The following is a 22,622-nucleotide window of genomic DNA, read 5'->3' as shown; positions in this document are numbered from 1 at the left end:
CGAATCATGTTTAAAAACTATCACTTTTAATAAATACATGCATGAAGTGATAGCACACTTATTTACAATCAGCACACATTTCCCACTGACGTGGTTTTACTGATACAGTTTTGTTAACTAGGAAGGACACTATTGGAGATGCAGCTTTTTCCTCACTGATGCAGGTTAGTGAGTTAAGGGATTGCAAGGCTTTCTGGGCGACAGTGAATCGCAGTTATTTTGAGGCTAAAAAAGGTCCTGGTTTTGATACGGTTATTCCACCTGATATCTGGGTCACCCATTTTACCAAGCTTTATGGTGTACCTTGCTAAGGGCACTCAGATACCACTGATTATATTCCTTTAGTCTTACCTGAGCTGCAGGCTATCCCTTCCACTGTTTCCCAGCCTCCCGTTTAGTTTTTTGCTGGTCCAGCTATTGAATTGGGTGAGGTTTCGCGGGCAGTGGCAAGCTGTCCAGTTGGGCGAGACCCTGGTATCCTTCTGATATGTTTAAAGCTAATACTTCATTGTGGGTGCCACTGCCGACAAATGCCCTTAATGTCGCCCTAGCCACTGGCCCCCCTCAAGAAATTGGTGACAATTATTTCTGTTTTTAAAAAGGGCTCAACAAATGATTCCCCCTGCTATTGCCCCATCTCACTGATTAATTCCAATGCAAAGATTGGGGAATAATTTTGTTGGACCGCATTCAATCATGAGCCGAGGGGCATAACATACTCTTGGAACCTCAATTTGGTTTCCCTTCCAGCATAGGCAAAGTTGAGCAGTCCTTAAATCTATATTTGCTAATTGCCAAATATACTGTAGCAAAGCGTGGCAAGTTGTACTTGGCTTTTATGGATTTAAGTTCTGCCTTCGACTCTGTCAACAGGTCCAAATAGTGGGGTATTTTGTCTGATAAGGGAGTTGACTTGTATATTAATTTTCTTAGAGAACTACACAATGACGTCCCTGCCAGTGTAAAATACGGCCTGCTAGCCTTCAGCCTATCAAGGGGCGTACGCCAGGGCTGTTCCTGGCCCCCTTCGTCTTTCAAATCATATTAATAGTCTGGAAGATAAATTGGCAGAACTTAGGGCAGTCTGTCCTTGCATAGGTGACCATAGTATCGCCACACTAATTTATGCAGATGACACTGTCCAGATTGCCAGGACTCCGAATGGCCTGTAACGCCTGCAAGACCATGTTTGAGTTCATGGTCAGTTTAAGCAAGACTCGTATAATGATTTTTGGAGGAAGGAAAAAAGATAGTCTATCCTAGAATAGGGCTGATAGCTGATCCCTGAGGCACCCTATGCAGCACATTGAAGAAGGCGGATTGAAAGGGGGTGAGGGATACCGCCTGCTGCCTATCCCGCAAAAAGGAGCGGAACCACTGCAAGGCGGAACCCCCTCACCTCACACTCGCTCAGCCTTCTCAGCAGGATCTCATGGTTGACCGTTTCAAAGGCAGCAGTCCGGTCAAGCAGAATTAATGCTGCTGCCTGACCCCTGTTTGCCCGCCTCTGAAGTTCGTCCGTAATGGTCAGCAAGGCCGTCTTTGTCCCATGAGCCGGCCGAAAGCCGAACTGAACCTCTTCCAACAGATTGTGGTGTTCAAGATAGGAAGAGAGAGTCCGACTAATAGCTCGTCCACGATCTTAGCTGGGAATGGCAACAGGGTGATAGGTCTGTAGTTTTTAGAACATTCAGGATCGAGGGAGGGCTTCTTCAGCAATGGAGAAACTAACGCTTGCTTCCATTGTGGAGGAACATCACCACTGATAAGTGACTGGTTACAGATCAGCCGTAGGGCGGAGAACAGCTCTTCCTTGTGTTCTTTCCAGATCTTGTGTGGCACTGGATCAAGGGGGGATCCAGAAGAAATGCCCTGTGCCAGGCTGCAGAACGCCTCCACAGTGAGAGGTGAAAACCCACGGAGTGGTTCAGGAGCTTGATCACAAAGGCCGGGGACCACATCCTCTGAGTCGCCCACCTCATGCACTATAGAGCCTTCAGCCGTCAGGCCAAGGTTCCCTGCTGCTTGCTGACCACCCACAAGGTCATCAATGATCAGCTGAATCTTTTCCTGAATGAACCCAGCCAGGTTCTCACAAAGTTCAAGTGAAGGTGTAATTACATTCTTCGAGCATTCAGAATTGATTAGAGTGTCAAGAATATTAAAAATGCTTCTGGAGCTATTAGAAGCATTACAGATTACAGAGGAGAAATTATCAGCTTTTGCCCTTTTAATCTCATTCTTATACTCCCCAATTTTCTTTTTCCATAGCAGCCTATCAGACTCCTTATAGTCTAGCCTCCATCTCCTCTCTGCCTGTGTACACGTAAGTTTGAGCGCGCTCAGTGTGGTGTTAAACCAAGGAGCCGAGTTTCTGTTCTTAGCCTTGTGGGTTTCCAGAGGGGCGCAGGAGTCCAACGTAGATGTGATATTTTGGCACAGTATGGCGTAATTATCCATAACTGACCGGTCCGACGAAAAACAATCCCCAACCTCGAACACAGGGCCCGAGCTCTTCAAGCGTGATAGGGCCCTCCAGTCCCTGCTAGTGTATTCAGTCCGGGGGCAGGAGACCAGACTCGAAGGAGGTTTAAGTTCAGCGAAAACTTTTATCATGGAGTGATCCGTCCAATCCATTGGCAGAATATCGCCAATATGTAGGAGGAGGGGCCTAGAGAAAATAATGTCAAGGAGATGCCCAGCCTTGTGAGTGGCTTTCTCGACCAACTGATGGAGGCCAAGACCCTCACAAGAGTGAAGCAATTTATGGAGCCCAGGGTCAAGGGTACCATTTGACCACAGATTAAAATCACCCAAAATAAGTTTGTGGTGAGTGGCTGCCATATCAGTAAGAGCATTTAGCAGAGGTTGCTGCTGCTGAGTGCTAAAAGCCCCTGGAGGCTCTGGGTTGATGGTGGATTTTATAACCTGGTGGGCAAGCCCAACCAAGATCGACCTCGCAATCCGGGCTGGTCCAAGTTTCAGTCAGAAACAACATGTCAAGCTCATGAGAGAGCAATAACAGCAGAATTTCTGCACTATGCTTAGGCAGAGATCTTACATTGAGGAGTGCACATGTTAGTAGACTCTTAAAGGATATTTATTATTGGATCACTGTATACTGGTGTGTTTTTTCGGTCTCGCTGAGCTAGCGCATGCGCTGCTCTGCAAGAAATTTAGTGAGTTGGTTTTGAAAGTGCTACCAGAGGATTTTGCTGGCCGCAAGCGTGCGGTCACGTGTGCGTGCGCAGTCGCCATGTGAGTTTTTGTCAAGGCTCATTAAGCCTTGTGTATCTTGCACTCCCTCCTTCTTCCTCTTATCTTAAGGCTGTGACGCAATGAGACTAAAGAATACTTCTGAGGGGGGAAGGGGGCACATGTGTGAGCGTGGTTGCTTTTGTGGACGATCGGGGACGGGCAGAGAAGAAAAAGGACTGTCTCTTCCTTACTGCCCAGAGAAGACACAGACCATGTCCTCTTCTTTTCTGTGCTGGCAGCTGACCCCCTCTTCCTATTATTCCCTCTCTTTCTGTCTTGCTCCTCACTTACTGAAAACCGTGACTTGAAGAAACGGTTCACAACCTCTCTCTCCTTCTTTCATTTAGTTGCTTCCCTGTGAAATGGATCCAAAAAAGAAAAACACTCTTGCAGGAAATGCCCTTTTTCTGACATTTTTCTATTCCAAAGTGCAGCCTCGGTATGGAGAGAAATAAAAGGTTTTAAATATAAAAAATAAAAACATAAATAAATAAAGCAATACAGAGTGGTTGCAAAGTGGCCAGATTGGTTTTATTCACATCCAAACACATCTTCCTCACTTTACAGACTTTGCAGTAAAGTGCTACTTTTCTTTTCTCATCTTTCTTTGAACAGCATTGTTGTCCCCAGGGAAGTGCACCATTCCTGGATGTATTGCAATACCTGGTTGATGGGTTGATTGGAAAACAAAATGTGTACCTCTGTGTTTATGGATGTAGTCTGTCTTTTTTCAACCATACTGTTTACATTTATTTAAGGATATAAGCAATGGACATTGAAACTGTTCCTTCAAGGCCCTGTAGTCAGGTCCTTAACTTCAAGTAAAACCACTCGCTGATTTCTGAATAGTGAGTGAGAGATTGTTACGGTAACCATGTTGTTTCTGCTTACATTTCACATGCTTTACTTCATCTTGCACTCCCTATGCATGTTTGCTTTTACTTTTTTTTTTTCAGGCAGCTTATTACTGGTGTTCATAACGGGGCACAATTGGTTTGTAGCTGAAGGCATTGTGAGGTTTTTCTCAGTGGGGCAGTATGGTGTTCAGTGTGGGAGAGGATGTGGCACTATGGCCAGAGCTGTCGAATTTGGAATGGTGGAGCCGGGTTCAGCGTTCATGACCAGTCCCCCAGACCACTCTCCTGAGGGACCACATTCCCATGATTGACCTTAGAAAGCCCCACTAGACCTTAGAAGCCCATGTGTCTTGGCACCAGCAGGTGGACCTTTGTAGTTGCAAGTGTGGGTTAACCTTGAAGGCCTGTCCACCACAATCCATACTGAAGTACACCTCCAGCCTTGCATGCAGGCCTACGAAGCAGCACACCCTAGAGCAACAGTGATTCAGTCACTGTGACACTGTCACTGAGGTCACATGAACCTTGAGCAGGTTAGGGCGGTGCGAACAGTGTGACCGCACTGGGTACCTATTTCAGGTGGGTGCGTAGTGTTTGCAAGTATATTATAGTTGTAAAAAAACTTGCTGCCTCCTTCCTGACCTTCAGCAACTTTCAGCAACAATAACAATGTCATGATAACTACGATGATTAATGTTCTTCCTAGAGAGAGATCGGAGTTTTGTCTAGTGGAAGGGTTGACTCCTGGAAAGGTGGCACAGAGGGTTAATGTGCCTGCTGCAAAGAACATGTACCATGCAGATCACAAAGTGCATATAATGTTAACTAGGTTAGTAGGGTACTGCTTGTGTCGGAGAGATCCTTTTGTTACTTGCAGCTTATAAGTTAAAAGCGTATTTGGGACATTGTGTGATTGGAAATACATTCCACTTTGTGAATGTATTTAAATGCCAATAACTCCTATTATACCTTAAATAATCAAGTGTATCCATTGGTTGAATTAAATAACACCGTAAGCTGTAACTGGTCGGTGAAATGCCGAACAAATACTAAAAATTGGGATGTTTGGCTCATTCTGGCCACACCTCTGACTCCACCCACTGATCCAATCCTTCTCTCGCCTGCCTCCCTCTCTCGCCTGCCTCCCTCTCTCGCCTGCCTCCCTCTCTCGCCTGCCTCCCTCTCTCGCCTGCCTCTCTCTCTCTCGCCTGCCTCTCTCTCTCTCGCCTGCCTTTCTATCTCTCGCCTGCCTTTCTATCTCTCGCCTGCCTTTCTATCTCTCGCCTGCCTTTCTCTCTCTCGCCTGCCTTTTTCTCTCTCTCCCCTGCCTCTTTCTCTCTCTCTCTCTCCCCCCTGCCTCTCTCCCTCAAGCCCTCTCCTCTTTCTCATGTTCCCATCCTTTCTTTATCTCACACTTTCTCTCTCCCTCCATCTCTTGTGTTCCAACATCCTGGTGCGGACTTTGCGGGTCGTCATACCCACATATCGTGTGGAGCAAGGACATGTCCGCATATAAATCAGATTGGTACTATTGCATTTACTATAGTTACTCTGCAACCAAGGTCTAAGGGTGCCTATATCTATCTCCTTCGTGTGTTTGGTCTGCCCTCAGATACTACCAATCTGATTTATATGCTGACATGTCCTTGCTCCACACGATATGTGGGTATGACGACCCGCAAAGTCCGCACCAGGATGTTGTAACACAAGAGTTCTTTTCGTTGTAAGAAAAACAACACTAAACTTACGAGACATTTCCTGGAGCGTGCACATTTAGAAACGGACTTCCAAATGGACTGTCCTGGAGAAGCCATATATACCCAGTCACATAAGTGATGTGTCGGGTTACCTTTTTAGAAAAGAGCATAAATGGATTTATAAACTTCGGACTGATACAGGAGGATTAAATGATGATATTCCTTGGACCTCCCTGTAGCCTTGGCACTAGTGAGCAATAACTGGGATATACTGACTGTAATAGGGTGTGTCTATATAAACATGTTGTACATATTGATTCATGCCTGAATTACTTTGCTCACACTCTTCTTATAATATCACAAATCGGTTTGATTATGGGAGTTTTCTGACATACACTGGAGGGTGACATATAGCTATGCACAATCATTAGGATGGTTCCCACATTGTAAGATTTTGGAGCATCTGCATAGTTATGCCCATTGAATATACTCTGAGGCCACTCATGGCACACTACTCAGAGCACTTGCGTTCCCAAAAACAACATTGGAATATCACAGACCAATAGGTTGCAGTCATCGCACTACAAAGATGTCCGAAATGACATCATTGGGCAGCTGTGATTGCCCAATGACTGGTACTTTTTTCAAAAACAACACATGGTCAATCGTGATTCTATGATATACAGGTTGGAGCCTTCAGAACTACAAAGATGGCCGATATGTTGTCATCGGGTAGTTCTGAGCGCATCTTCCCGCGTGATTTCGAGCGCTAAGTAGTGCGCTCTTGTTCCTAAGAAAACAAGCTCAACTAGGCTTACTTTGTAGAAAAATAGGCAGGGACTCACAACACTGGGGGCATTCTAACATCATATGCACGTGAGGAATAATCATGGTCTAATGATTACCAGATTATAGTGTTAGGAACTACAAAGATGGCCGATATGACATCATATGGTAGTTCTGAGCACGTCCTCTCGCGAGATTTCGAGCGTAAAGTAGTGCGCTTAGTTTTCTTATGAAAATAAAGACCACACAATAAATGTATTATGATAGTGTCCTTGCCACTAATATATACCAATTGAAGGGACACATGATAAGATTGCCACTATCTAGTATACATCTTAAAGGTGGAGGGATACTTCACTAACAAACCCTCACTAGACTACTTATACTAGCATCTCCTACAGATCGGTGCCTCCCCCAAGTCTCAGATGGGAGCTTGAGGTACCGACGGAAAGGTGAGCAGCTACCACAGAATACTTTTAGCTATACTATGTTGTAAACTTTAGCAAATCACAGGTTTTGAAGATCAGAATGTTGTAAAATTCCTGAATAAGCATACAAAGGAGTTTTAATCTTCCTTAAAGTTTGGTGTCTTAGTCGAGTTTCTGGGTCATTTTGAGGCTTAGTACACTGAGTTTGGGGTGTTTATCTACCTCACATGTTTTGCCTCTAGATATAGGGCATTTGGTTATAGGAATGATTATAGGCAGGGTGTAAAGCGGAAAAATTTCTTTACAGTACTTTGCCACATTCTTTTGTTTTCCCTATATCTTTGTAGTGCGGGGCCTCTTAGTACCTGAGCAGTGTCCAGGTGAGGTGAGGTCTATTGCCCTACCACAAAGGGTAAGCATAAAAATTAATTTTCTGACACACATTATTGGTTGACTTGGTGACACACTATGCACATGAGACTGATGCATCGAATACAGTACTAATGATATAACTTTTTCCTTCACAGAATTCACAGTAACCATTGTGAATCGGAGGGTTAATGTCCATGGTTGTTACAGGTTGTACCGTTTCTAACCAGTTTTACTACAATTTGTTTTGGTGATGGTGGTGAATTCTATATTTCACTATTAGGAGTGCAACTATTATACGAGCAGAGGCCCTGACGAATGCCAAGGGATTAAATACCCGTTAGGCAGAAACATGTTGGCCCTTATGTAGACAGATAATTGTCACTGTCTTCTCTTGCACAGTTTTATTTTTTTAATTAGGAGGCGTGTCCAGTCCGCAGAATAAAGTATTTAGAAGGAGGACATTCCATCCTATTTTAAATCACTTTCTTGTTCGTTGCACTATTTCTTCTTACTTTACCATCAAAAGATCAGTCATCATGGACGGTTTGTGTATTTGGTGGACCAAATCCTGATACAACAATAAGGTGCGGAGCTGAGTGTCCCACTGATCAGGGGACCAGCCTCATCTGCACATGGGTTTGGCCAAATGATAGGACTGATCATTGAGTCTAATTTGATGGAAACCCTTTACAATCTGTTGTGAAGTGGACGACAAGTCAGTATCGTCGGAGTGGGATGAGTATCAAGCACAAACTCCTTCTCCAGCTGGCCCACCTACAGCGGATTCTCCGCCGGTTGACATTGCGACCTTCCACCAAATCAAAGAAAGGGCAACAAAATGGAGGCTAAACAGGATGAGTGCTTCCTATATGATTTTAAAGATTTACCGCATAGACAAGTCAAGACCATCCCAATAATTGATTTTATCTGGAAGGAGGGTCTTAACCGCATGCGTGCGGGCGGAATTCCGCCCGTACGCTGGTTTGTTTAAAATCGCACTTTACGTGACGAGCTGGGCTCGTCATGAGCGTGCGAGGAGGCTACGCCATGACGAGCCCAGCTCGTCATGAGCGTCGAAGGGGTTAAGATAATGGCTACGCCAAACTCTCTTCCTGCAGTTTTACCTCGGGTAGATAAGAAATATAAGGCGCCTACCAAGTCACCGGCATGCCTTATTGGCTAGGCTAAAACGGACTCAGTGGTTACCTAGGCGGCTCAGAGGAGAGCTAAGAATCCAGCTGCGCAGGTCACTGCTCCCCCGGATAGAGAGGGAAGACGCCTCGACTCAATAGGAAAGAAAGTCTCAACTATTGCGGCAACTACTGTCCGTGCCGCTAACTCCCTCGCAATACTTGGGAGATATGACAGGCAGATGTGGTCAGACATATCGCCTTACATTGAAAAGCTTTCAGAACCTGATAGAGCTGAAGCCAGAAAGATTTTACAAGAGGGAGAATGTGTTTCATCTGAAATTATTGATGCAGCAGTGGTCGTGGCAGCCACAGGTTTCAGGCAGCTGGCGGGTGCAGCTGTTCTGAGGAGACAGGGATGGCTAAAATCTACATCCTTTCGCCTGGAGGTCCAGTCTAAGATCATGGACATGGCCTATGATGGAGAGTTCCTTTTTTGGGCAACATGTGGATGAGGCTTTACAAGCCATAAAGAAACAGTGAGACCGCACGATTGCTGGGATCTCTTCATTTTCGTAAGTCTTCCTTTCGTGGAGCAAGAGGAAGAGGCAATTTCTCTAACAGAGGAGGTTATTCACAACAGCGTTCCTACAACAACTCACAAGGTAACCAAAGATACCAACCATACCGACAACAAACGTATGGTCAAAGGAGAGGCAATTACTCACAATCAAGAAGAAAAACCTCTTATTGAGGAAGAGACAACAACAAGAGCAAGTGAGAAATACATCCTGCCACCACTTCTACCCAACCTGAAAGCAAATTGGAGGAAGAATATCCCTATACTTCTCAAATTGGTCCAACATTACTACGGGCGGATGGGTCCTGGACGTGGTATCCAGGGGTCACATTCTAGAATTCGTCAAAGCCCCTCCAAATTCTCCCCCAAAAGGTCCACCACCAGCTCATCTCAAGGAGCTGTTCTCCCAAATACATTCCATGATTCGAAAAGGAGCAATCGAAAGGGTACCTCAACATCAGAGAGGGAAAGGATTTTACTCAAGATTTTTCCTGATTCATAAGAAGTCAGGGGGGAATGGCGCCCCATCCTCTACCTGCGTGCCCTCGACAAATACCTAAAAAAATTATCCTTCCGGATGTTAACACTTCAAGAAATCCTCCAATTTCTTTCAGAAGGGGATCACATGGCAACACTCGACCTTCAGGACGCATACTTCCATGTGCCCATTTTTCCCAGACACCGGAAGTTCCTACGGTTCAGAGTGGCTGGCAGGGATTTCCAGTTCAAAGTTCTTCCCTTTGGACTATGTTCAGCCCCCAGAGTTTTTACAAAGATGTTAGCTCCTGTGGTGGCCCACCTGCGATTGGAAGGAATTCAAATTTATCCAAATTTGGACGACTGCCTTATCAAGGCCAGTTCTTTCGTCACAGCAAGAACTCGCGTTCAAAGATGTCTGTCACTACTTCAGACCCTTGGTTTCTCAGTGAATTTCGAGAAGTCTCATCTGACTCCATCCCAAAGAAAGTCTTTCTTGGGAGCGACGCTGGACGCGAAGCTCGCCCAAGTTTTCATTTCAAGAGAAAGGCAGTTAAAGATTCACAAGATGGCTTCTACATTACTAACAAGAAAGTGCGTTTCTGTTCGCAAGTTCAAGTCTTTCCTAGGGATGATCTCGTCCTGTATTCCTCTCATCCCCAACTGTCGCCTAAGAATGAGGCCTTTGCAAGAGGAACTCAGTCTTCAGTGGGTACAGGTAGTAGGCTCATTCGAAGACATTATCAACATAACCCCTCGGATGAGGAACTCCATTCGATGGTGGAAGCAAAAGTGCAACCTACAGGTGGGATGTGCATTCCTGACAGAGGTGCCCAGATTCATCGTGACCACAGATGCTTCTCTGGAGGGCTGGGGCACCCACCTCCAGGGAATGGCAATCACTGGCAAATGGAACATACAGCAGAAAAAGTGACACATAAACCTCCTAGAGTTACGAGCCATTTTTCTCGCCCTGAAATCCTTTCAAGCAATTTTAGAGGGTTCCATGGTTCTAATTCGAACAGACAAAACAACCAGCATGCATTACCTGAACAAACAGGGAGGCACAAGGTCGGCCCGATTATCCCATCAAGCACAAGAGATTTGGAATTGGGCCCTCGATCACAACATCAATCTGTCAGCGGTCCATGTTCCAGGGGTTGCCAATGTGCTAGCGGACTCCCTCAGCAGGTCTACTGCATGCAATCACGAATGGGAGTTGCATCAGCCTACCCTGGATCAAATATTCCAAGAGTGGGGTCACCCCGACCTGGATTTGTTTGCGACAAGTCAGAACCGGAAATGCCCACACTTTGCAAGCTGGATTCCCCACAGCAACTCATGCGGGGATGCCCTTTCGATGAACTGGTGTCGGATATTTGCATACGCCTTTCCGCCGATTCCTTTAATTCCCACGGTCATCTGGAAGATGAGGAGACAACCATGTTGTCTAATCCTGATTGCTCCAAGGTGGCCCCGACAATATTGGTTCACCGAGCTTCTCCTCCTCTCTGAGTGCAGGCCAATACAGCTGCCTCGAATACCGAATCTCCTGACAATTCAAGAGGGCCAAGTATACCATCCGGACCCAGTTTCTTTGAAATTATCAGCTTGGCTCCTCAACACAATGAATTCGCCCACTTAGGCATTCCTCAAGATTGTCAAGAAGTTCTCGCTAATGCTAGAGCGCCATCAACAATTAAGACCTACAAACTTAAATGGAAGCGTTTCTGTGCCTGGTGTCAAGCAGTTCATCTGCATCCCATTCATGCTAGACCAGAACAAATCTTGCCTTTCTTTCTGCATTTGGCTAGATCGGGTTTGGCACATTCTACCCTTAAAGTATTTCTAGCAGCCATTTCCAGATTTCGTCAGGACGGATCTAACTCTGTTTTCTTCAAGAATAATCCAGCAATTCTTTAAAGGTCTCTTTCATATGTTCCCTCCAATTCGACGACCTCCTCCATCTTGGCATTTGAATGTGGTGCTAGCCCAACTCATGCGTCAACCCTTTGAACCTATCCTTAAGAATGATCTCAAGTTTCTTACTTGGAAGGTCTCTTTGCTATTGGCTTTAACATCAGCTAGAAGGGTCAGTGACATTCAGGCATTCACTTCAAAACCGCCTTTCTTGCAATTTACATCAGATTCGGTGGTGCTACGTACCAATCCTAGGTACATGCCCAAGGTTCCATCGGATTTTCACCTAAATGAGCTGGTGATCCTCAAGACATTTTTTCCAAATCCACAATCACCGGCTGAAAGAGCTTTACACTCTTTAGACATCAGAAGATGTCTCGGGTTCTACCTTCAAAGAACGGCAACTGTTCGCAAGACAGACCAACTGTTTGTGGCCTATGGAAGACTGCGCCAAGGGTGCGCGGTATCCAAGCAGACTATAGCCAGATGGGTCTCTTCAGTAATTGGACTATGTCATCAACAGGCAGGAAGACCCGTGCAGTCCTTACCAAGAGCGCATTCTACAAGGGCGGTATCCTCTTCCACCGCTTTATTCAGATCTGCAGGGCGGCAACGTGGGCCAGCAGGCACACTTTTACAAGACACTACTGTCTGGACTCAGCAAGTGATGCAGATGCTTCGGTGGGAAGAGCAGTTCTTCGCAATCTTTTCAAATAAGGTGAGCCTCTGTTCTCCCTCCTCCTCCTCCTCTATGCTCTTGTTTAGACGCTTCTAACATGTTATTGGTTATTACCTTGCGTGCATATCTGCTGTATACTGTAAGCGTCCTACGAGCATGTTGTTTTTTCTTGTACTGCTATCTACTCTGATTCAGGCATGTGAATCTATGAAAGACACCCCAATACTGGAGAAGAACAATAGTTACTTACCTGTAATCTGTGGTTCTCCAGTATTGGTGTCTTTCATAGATTCACATGCACCCGCCCACCTCCCCTCAGAGGCTCCCTCAGGCAATTACTTGGTTCCACTCCTGTGCGAGAAAATCTGAGAGCCTGAGCCTCTGAGGAGAACATTTCGGTGGGTGATGTCGCCTGATTGGCTGCAGTTTTGACTAACAAAATGACTAGGATAGTCATGAGTGTGGAAGTTCTGTACACTGTAGCTTAGGGCTACTTTACTTCCTGGTTTGTTATTACCAAGGTTTTGGGTTTTTTCTATAGGCATATTATTGCTTTTTTATGTACCGTGGGACTCTCACTCTGACGACGGGGAGTGATTCAGGCATGTGAATCTATGAAAGACACCAATACTGGAGAACCACAGATTACAGGTAAGTAACTATTGTTCATCTCCCCCACTGGAGGTACATAACATCGGATAAGTGGATCTTGTAGATCATTCAGGAGGGCTATTCTCTGCCTTTCCTTTCTTTTCCTCCTCCCATTCTGCCAAGTTGAATAGCTGTCGGAGGATCATTTAAAAATGCTCCAAGAGGAAGTTACAGCTCTCCTTCTCAAGGGAGCTATAGAGTGGGTCCCAGATTCAGAGGTAGGCAGTGGCTGTTATTACCGCTAGTTTCTGATTCCGAAAAAGAACAAAGGGATACGGCTCATTTCAGAACTTCTGACCGCCCATCTCTTCCTCAAGAAGGAGAAGTTGAAGATGCTTACGTTAGCTGAGGTCTTGTCTGCCCTAGACCAACAAGACTGGATTGTAACTTTGGACCTGCAGTATGGGTATTTTCACATCCCTATCCTGCCGGGCCACAGACGTTACCTGCGGTTAAAGGTACGCCACGAGCACTTACAGTTTACTGTGCTCCCTTTGGGCCTTACCAGTGCCCCTCGGGTGTTCACCAAGGTAATGGGAGTGTTCGCAGCTCATCTGCGCACGTTAGGGGTGTGAGAAGTTGGCCTGATATGCAGTGCTCACTATTCTAGTGATCACTATGTATCAGTCCAAACGACCCTTATTGATGATTGGTTGTAAGTCAACCTGATAGACCAGCTATCCTAGTAGCATGGACAAGAGCAGTCTTTAGGCTAAACTCTAGAGGGCGTGTTAAGCCAGCTGTTTTACCACCACATTTACCCTTTGAACACCAAGTGAAAGGACACCACACAAGTTGTTATGAAAATAAAAGTATATTTATTTATAACCGTACTACCCTGAACTCTTTGAGTCAGGGAGCCAAGCACAATACAAAACTCTTAAAGAAATACTGAAAGTCGCACAATTTACACAAATGCCCGAGGGGCACGAAAAACCATATACTACAAAAGTGGAATGCGAATTACTAGCAGGTAAGTAACTATTCTCAGAGGCTTTGGGATCGCTAGGACTAGACTACTGAACCTTTAGATTGCGAGCAGGAGGCCTAGGGAGATCGGGTGCAGAGTGTGCACTCTCACGCGGGATGCGGAACAAAGTCTATGGAGGCTAGTAAATGCAAAGTTAGCGTTATCGGACGAATCCGACTAGGTAGAGCTGAAACGAAAAAGAATCTGGACACTTAGATAGTTAAGCTATGCTGGAGCACCGAAATGCTTAGGTTACCTAGCCCAGGGGCTGCGGCTGCATAGGTCTGAAAAGACGTCGGGAATCCTCGTTGCAGTCTATGGAGCCTGAAAGAAGAAGTTGCTGGCAGGCGACCAGTGAAGATGTTCGATGTGATCCAAGCCTGGATCGATGAAGATGGAGACCTGTAAGCAGAGGGGACCAAGTCCTGAATCACTAGCCAGTGATTAGGTGGGCACCAGGATGGCACCGGGCGAAGTCACCTCGACCTGGTGAGTGGGCGACGCTGGGCTCTGCAGTCTCTCGGACCAGGAGGCGTTGTCGGCGACCAGGATGGAGGTGCGAGCTGTCCCACGGTGGTATCTGCTGTCGACGTCGCTGGACCCAGGATTGGGGCAACAACTCTTGGCAAATGCAAGCCCACGCGGTGGACTCAAAATGGCGTCTGGAGTGGACCAGGAGGGTCCAGGGTGCTCCTCTGTTGGAGGGGAGCAAGGGCCAGTCTGGAGCAACCAGACCAGCGGTGTTGTCGTCGTGGTTCGTCGTCAGAAGGGCCACTAGCCAACGGGCAAGTGTCCTGGACAACGCGGTGAGCAGCAAAGAGCAGAATGGCCCCACGAGGATCTCGTGGATGCTGGAGGGCTGGACTTCGGTGCTGGAGCTGCTCAGGGTTGGGGCTTCTCAAACCCCAAAGCACTCACTCAAGGATCCCTCGGTGGTCGTGCTGGGCAAGCGTCGTGCAGTCTTGAAGATGGCCGGTTCCTCGAGGTCTCGTCACACCCACGAATCTCAGCTGGGCTGATGATGCAGGTAGAGGTCAGAGGTGCCAGGGAAGCCGGTTCTCGTCGAGCTGGGCAGTCTTGATCCGGAGGAGAGACTTACAGCAAACCGCGATGCTTGGATGGTGCCTGCGGGTGCAGGGTGACTACTCCTTAGTCACAAGGGAGAAATCTTAGGAAGAAGTCTTGAGTTCCTTTCGTAGAAAGTAGTTTCAGGATTCAAAGATGATCTGATTTGGAAGGGGGCCTGCTCCTACCTTTATCCTGAGAAAAGGGGCTGGCACGCGACTAAGTCCTGCCCTATGGGTGGGACTAGGAGGGGGGTGGTTACACCCCTCTCCTTTGTCCGGTCTCTCCCCAGCTCAGGGGCTGGTGTGCCCCAGGAACTGGTTTGAGCCGGCATATGCACAGTGAGCACCGGGGTGCCACTTGCAGTCACCTTCCTCTATAGCCCTGCCTACCTGGGATCCACAAAACCCTGTCTGGGATGGTGCTAGCACCGCCCCTGACAGGAAACCCTTTGTCCAAGCACTCCTCGCTGGAAGGACTCCCAGCAGCAGGAGGTCAGACTTGTGTCTCGGTGGCAGCATCCATTTTGTGGAGCTGAGGCTATGTTCAACTTTAACCGGGGTTACAGGCTACCAACATGTCTTCTCCCTCTAGAGGGGTGGAATTCTACCCCCGTCGCCAGAACTGGCGAGGGGGTAGTATTCCAAAGCGTATGACACCTTACACGGCATGTTTAGATAATGTCAGGCCAAAGTTACCATAACCGCGAGGAGTATAAGGCACTTAAGAGTATATGGTCTGACGCTATCATGGAAACGGCTAAGGGATAGATCCCGAAAGCCGCAGACAGGCTCAGCTCATGCCAGAGCACCATCTCACACGATTCCAAGCACTCTGCCTTCAGGATTGTTAAGGCCTGCCATAGGAGTGACTGATAGGAGATCTGTGTGCCCATTCTAGGTGTTAGATATAGGTATACTATATCTAAAGCAAGGGGAGATTACACCACCTTGCTCCCAGCTGTCAAGCAGCCAGTTGTGTCAGTTTTGGATGGCCAGCCAGGGGTGGCATAATACATGCTTCAGCCCCTGGTAGGCCCTGGGTACACCTATGCCCTGGATACCCAAGGTATACTGTACAGGGACTAATAAGGTGACTCAGTATCCAATCAGATATGTACCTCGGGTACATGGAATCCATTTTAACAGAGAGAGCAGTGGGCCTGGGGTCCTGAATAGCAGGGCCCCAGGTCAACTAAGTCAGAAAACCAGCAAAACACCAGGCAAAAAGTTGGGGGCAACCATAGTCAGGGATCTACCTTCCTACAAGGGGTATCAATCTTCCCCTACCTCGACGACTGGCTGTTGAAGGCGTCCTCGTCCCAGGCTGTCAGCTCCCACCTACAGACCACGGCGAACCTGCTGTATTCACTGGGGTTCTCTATAAATGTGCTGAAGTCACAACTGACTCCTTCTCCGACGCTCCCTTTCATTGGGTCTGTTCTAAACACAGCACAGTTTCAGGCCTATCACCCGAGCAGTGATTCCAGGATGTTCAGGGCATGAGTCTGATGTTTCAGCCTCTATTCTGGATTTCAGTGAGACTTACTCTGAGGCTATTGGGCCTTATGGCTTCCTGCATCCTGTTAGTAAAGCACGCCAGGTGGGATGGGGCGGCCATCTGGTACAAGTGGAGATCAGGGGACACTGGTCTCTGGTGGAATCGGAGCTCCACATCAATTTCTTGAAGCATAGAGCGATTCTGTTGCCGTTGAAGGTATTTCTTCCCTTTGTAAAGGAGAAGTTAGTGCAGTGTTCTCGTACAACACCACTGCCATGTGATACTGAAACAAACAGGGCTGGGTGGGGTCGGGGACCCTTTGTCTTGAGGTCCTGCGTCTCTGGACATGGCTGGAGCAGCAGGGCATAACCTTGGTGATTCAACAACTGGCAGGTTCTCTAAACACCATGGCGGACTAACACTGCCATCGATGCCTAGCGGGTTATGAATAGCATCTCCAATCGGAGATGGCGCAAGGTCTTTCAGCATTGGGGAGAATCTTGGTTAGATCTGTTTACCTCCAAAGAGAACGCGCAGTGTCTGCAATACTGCATGGTATAGTTCCATGGCAGGTATCGCTTGGCAACGCCTTTCATCGCGAGTGGAGCTCAGGCCTGATGTACGCGTTTCTGCCCATACCACTCCTGCGTAGGGTTCTGAAGAAGATTAGGAGTGACCAGGCCCAAGTCATTCTTGTGGCTCCGGACTGGGCAAGGAGAGTCAGGTATCCAGTCCTTCCAAAAATGAGCATCGATCCTCTGATCTGGCTGCTTCTTCTCGAGGATCTTCTGTTGCAGCAGCAGGGGAGGGTCCTTCACCCGAACCGATCATCTCTTCGTCTCCATGCATGGAGATTGAGCAGCGACAGTTGATGGATTTTGACCTTCCTCCCAAATTATGCAACGTTATTTTGCCAACCAGGCGGCCCTCCACTAAGACTGTATACGGCTGCCTTAGGCAGAAATTTGTATTATACTGTCCAGACAATCTATTTACCCTCTTTCTTCTTCTCTTTCCACTGTTCTACTTTTTATTCTTACCCTTGCCGAACAGGGCTCTGCATTGGGTACTCTCTAGGGTTATCTTTCTGCTCTATCTGCTTTTTTGCGGCTGCCAGACCAACCCTCTCTCTTTAGGTTTCAAATTGTAAATAGGTTTGTGAAGAGGCTGCCACACTTGTTTCCGCCTTCGCCCTTTGTTATGCAACAGTGGGACCTGAATTTGCTCCTCACTTTACTTATGTGTGCTCCCTTCGAGCCTTTACACAACTGTCCCCTCCGGCTGCTTACCATCAAGACAGCCTTTCTGGTGGCGATAACATCTGCCCGGAGGGTGAGTGAGTTTAGGCTTTATCTTGTTCGCCTTCCTACATGATGTCCTTCCAGATAAAGTTGTGCCTCATTCTTGCCAAAGGTGTTGACTCCATTCCATCTGGGTCAGTCTGTCACGTTGTCCACCTTCTTTGCTCTCCCGCATCCCTCTAAGGAAGAGAAGCCTCTCCACCGACTGGACCCAAAAAGAGCATTGTTGTTTTACCTTGACCGCACAAAAGAGTTCGGATTGGACGACCAACTCTTTGTGGGGTACGAGGGAGCTAAGAAGGGGCAGGCAGTGCAGAAAAGGACCCCTTCTCGCTGGGTCGTTCTCTGCATTCGGATCTCCTATTCTCTGGATAAGAAGCAGCCCCCTGAGGAATTGAGGGCCTATTCCACCAGTGGAAATGCTGCGACTATGGCCTTGGCTCCGGGTGTCCCAGTCCTGGACATCTGTCAGGCAGCAACGTGGGCATCTTTGCACACGTTTGCCAAGCTAGACTGCCTGGAAAGTCAAGTCTGCAGAGACTAGTATTTTGCCTGTTCGATCCTGCAGGACTTCCTAGTGTGTGGAATTGGTCCGGAGCCCACCGCCGGGAGACTAGCTTTGGTATCTAATTCAAAGGTAAGGAAACTGCAGCTAGAAGTCTCTATGAGATGAACAAGTTACTTATTTTCAGTAACGCATTATCTGGTAGAGACTCTATCTAGCTGTCGATTCCTTACAGGCCCAACCATGTCTCTTCACTTTGCCGATTGATTTTGTAAGGGCTAGGGTTACTCTCAATTTCAGGGCCCTAGTTTTGCACACGTTTTCATCAGTTAATTTGTGGCTCTGTGCTTCTGGTGTGGAATAAGTGCAAAGTACTGACGTCCGTGCGCGTGGGTGGCGCCTATATAGGTGACCATGAATTATACCCGTCGCTAACCACGCTAACGTCACGTGGAGCCGAAGGAGTCACCCGACGGCGCATGCAAGGGATATTGCTTGAGCAAACCTTTTATTTTAAATGTGAAAAATATTTGGGTTTGTGGGACCAATATTTTGTACAGAAAAGATTGAGGATTTATGCTGCCTTTTAAAAATGTTTACATTTGTCCCGTTGTAGATTGTGTATACCAAATTATAATTTGCTTTTCTTTCCCAGTGACCTGTGTAATTATGCAAAAGAATGGAGCCGGACTGCATACAGCAAGCTCGTGCTTTTGGGACAATGGCACTGATGGTAAATTGTTTTTCAAACATCTCAACTATGCAATAATACTCGTATTCTAGACTAAGATTAAATTGCATTTTCAAAAATGTTTTTAATCTAAAATTATTTTCTTTCTGCAGGAAGTTGCACTGTGAGATGGGAGAATAAGACTATGTACTGCATAGTCAGTGCCTTTGGACTTGGAATCTAACAACCCACTGCATAACAGTGTTCTCAATTTCAACATTTAATTACATATCCTGGACATAAACTTCAGCACGCGTTTTAACTACTGCAAAAAGTATTATGTTTCTATTATGTCAACATCCACAAATATAGAAATGTGATTCTTTAGGTCATGTGACCTTTACATTTGACCTTACTTTGTATCACAGCTTTCCAAATACCATTGTTGCCATGATACTGTGTCTTAAAACCTTTTCAGCCTGACTCATTCTAAGGTGCTAAAAAAACTCTGATTTGCTGCAATGTAAACACTTTGTTTTAAGCTTTAATCTCTGGAATGACAAACTGCACTCAAAAACTAATTTCCTCACTTTTTACTTCTGTTAGGAGTTTAATAAATTATTGTAGGCAGTACACGGAGTGTGACACTTTCATTTTCTTCCCTAAATTATGATTTTATTTGTAAACATGAGATTGTTGATCAAACTTTGAACAATATTGATGTTTTCAAGTAGCTGCTTTCTTGGGATTACTATTTTTGTTACCACAACTAGGGAAGATTTTCCAATCATTTATTTTTTTACATTTGTCGGACAAAATATCTAGAGCTCTACTATTTACTAAAACTTTGTGATACTGCAAATGTATAGCACCCACTTTCCACAATGCCATTTTCAGTTTTGGCCACATTTTCTTGTTAATCTCATGCCACTAGGCTTGTTTTTTGTGAATTCTTTTAGCACTTCTGGTCATTCATTATTTATTATTGGTTGTGGGCATATTTATTTTTATCACTCTTAACTGCCCTTTTCTGCTCAAATAGGGTTAGTTGGTGGTTTCAGTTAGGTTCAGGTTCTGTTTCAGATTTTTTTCCCTAGAGGTTCTTTGGAAGCTATTTCCAATTAGGACATATTATACTTGTGTTGTGACAAAATCAGTCTATTTGTATGTCCTGTGTATGCATGTTGCTGTTTCATTACCCCACACAAGTGCAGATATTGCCTGGTAAATACATCCCTATATATGATTATAAATTACAGATCAAATGAATGAATCGGTTTCTCAGTGATGTAGCACATTTGGCTTAAAAACCTCATGCAGGAGTACCACAAAAGTGTTGGGCGGCATGCACTAATGGACCAATGGGATCGGTCGTCTGCATACCAAGCCAATTAAAGACGATGCCAAAATATCCCCTTGCCTCTTGAGCTCCTCCAGGAGATAGTGACAACTCATTAACTACTACATGATTTTGAGGCATTGATTTATCACCAGGGAGCCCCGGGACAGCAAGTGATTCTTCTTTTAATAAAACTATTCAGCATAAAGAAGACATTTTACATATAGCTGTGCCACTCTATATCTAAGCACCACTAACTATTTCATCAGTTACTAAAAGGCAGATTTAGAAAATGTTTTTTTAAAAATCCGCATTGATTGTACGTAGCTCTGTGGGAGTGAGTTGGTTAACAAATAATATGAAAGGTGGCAATTATGTATCGATAAATAGCACATACTGATGGATACATCTATGTGTGGTTTCCTCACCTTTTGAATATCCATCCGCTAGCTTGGATCAGAACCTTTTCGATAGCTGTCTCACGCTGACAGGGGGCCGCTGTGTGTGTATATATATATGTGTGTGTGTGTGTGTGTGTGTGTGTGTGTGTGTGTATATATGTGTGTGTGTGTGTATGTATGTATGTATGTATATATATATATATATATATATATATATATATATATATATATATATATATATATATATATTGTGTGTGTGTATATAATATATATTCACTGAAAAGACCATAGGTTTCAGGCACGTTATAGTAAAAAATTAGCATTTAAAAACCTTGGAAATTCACTGGAAAAAACCATAGGTTTCAGGGGCGTTATAGTTAGTTGGACATTTCACTCGTACAAAAACATTGAAGTTCCCCCCGTTATAGTTAGTTCAGCTAACTATAACTCGCGCACCCGCAATGCACTGCTGATGACGTCACATATTACATCACTCATGACATAGTCAGTGACATCGCTGATGACATCATCCAGTTACTGTGTTTCTGTAAAGTTTAAATATGTTTAATATATGTAGGGAAAGGCGTATTGAAGAATGAGTGGGTGTATAGGTGTTTAAATGGATGATTTAGTAGGTGCGTGACTGAGTCTATAAGTGAGTGATTAAACATATCTTACCGAATCCATGGGTTAGTGGCTAAACTGTGAATGTCTGTGTCCGTCTGTCTTTTGGTGTGTAAGCGGCTGCATGGGTTTGTGAATAGCTACATGCGTGTCTATTTGAGTTATTGATTGGTTGTCTGAGTATCTGTATGGGTGCCTGAGTGTTTGTGTGGGTGGGGTGTGTGTGACTCTGTGCATAGATGTGTGAGTGGGTGATTCACTGGGTGCATTGTTTCAAGAGTGCATCTGTGATGGACTGTATGGGTGCGTGAGAGTGTGTATGGGTGTGTTAGTGAGTGCATGTATATCTCAGTGGTACATGTGTGAGTAACTACATATGTGAAAGGCAATATATATATGTATTAGAGTATTTAAATGGCTATAAGTGAGCGTGTGATTGTGAGAGTGGCTGTATGGATGTGTGTGCTTGTATCAGTGAATGCTTAAGAGTGTAAGAATGTGCTAGTATTTGTATGAGTAAGTAAGCTGGTGTGTATAACTGTATAGGTGGGTAAATAGGAGTGTGAGTAGTTATTTGCATGACTAACTAGGTGTGTGAGTACCTCTATGGATGAGTGGTGGTGTGTGAGTGCCTATATAGGTGAATGAGTGCATATGATAGTCCTGTACTGAGTGACCATAAGTATGAGTGATTGTACAGGTGAGTGTGTAGACGTAAGAATCAGTGAGTGGGTATGTAGTTATTGGTGTTGGAGTGTCTGTGGTTTTGAGAATGGAAGTCTGTAATTTAGAGTGGGTGTATCAAAAGTTATATTAGGGTGTGAGAAGATGCATGAAATTATCAAATGGATGATGTAATCAGTGATGTCATTTGGGATGTCACTGACCATGTCATGTGATGTAATATGTGACGTCATCAGCAGTGTATTGTGGGGGCGTGAGTTATAGTTAGCTGAACTAACTAGAACAGTTGGACATTTCACTCGTACAAAACCAGTGAAATTCCCCCAACTATAACGCCCCTGAAACCTATGGATTTTTCAGTGAATTTCAAAGGTTTTTTAAATGCTAATTTCTAACTATAACGTGCCTGAAACCTATGGTTTCTTCAGTGAATTTCAAAGGTTTTTTAAATGCTAATTTCTATCTATAACGTGCCTGAAACCTATGGGGTTTTTTAATGTTAATTTCTAAGGTTTTTTTAAATGTTAGTTTCTAATTATGCCTACAGAGGTAGGACATGTGAAGAAAGAAGCAAAAACGCACAGAACGAAGCAAAAGAAATGCAGAAGGAAGCAACAGAAGTCCACGAAGAAAAGTATAGGAAGAAGCAAGACATGTGCAGAAATAACCAACAAAGGAGCAGAAAAAGGCCTTGTTGCAAAATCATCCTGTGCCCACAACTTTTTCAG

General features: G+C 45.4%; 1 protein-coding gene across 1 annotated transcript in view; it reads left to right on the top strand.

Moving 5' to 3' along the window:
• The window catches only part of DYNLT1 (dynein light chain Tctex-type 1), a 64,872-nt gene extending 45,393 nt beyond the window's left edge, over positions 1 to 19,479 (top strand). Inside the window, exons 4-5 of the mRNA XM_078649126.1 lie at positions 18,832 to 18,909; positions 19,020 to 19,479. Of these exons, the coding sequence (XP_078505252.1) occupies positions 18,832 to 18,909; positions 19,020 to 19,090 (149 nt within the window). The 3' untranslated portion in view covers positions 19,091 to 19,479. The remainder of the gene's footprint in view (positions 1 to 18,831; positions 18,910 to 19,019) is intronic.
• The last annotated feature ends 3,143 nt before the right edge of the window (positions 19,480 to 22,622 follow it).

The sequence above is a fragment of the Lissotriton helveticus genome, chromosome 6 (genome assembly GCF_964261635.1).
Source record: "Lissotriton helveticus chromosome 6, aLisHel1.1, whole genome shotgun sequence".
NCBI classification, from domain to species: Eukaryota; Metazoa; Chordata; class Amphibia; order Caudata; family Salamandridae; genus Lissotriton; species Lissotriton helveticus.
Note: the sequence above shows the minus strand (reverse complement) of the source record. Positions and strands in the feature narration are given on the sequence as shown.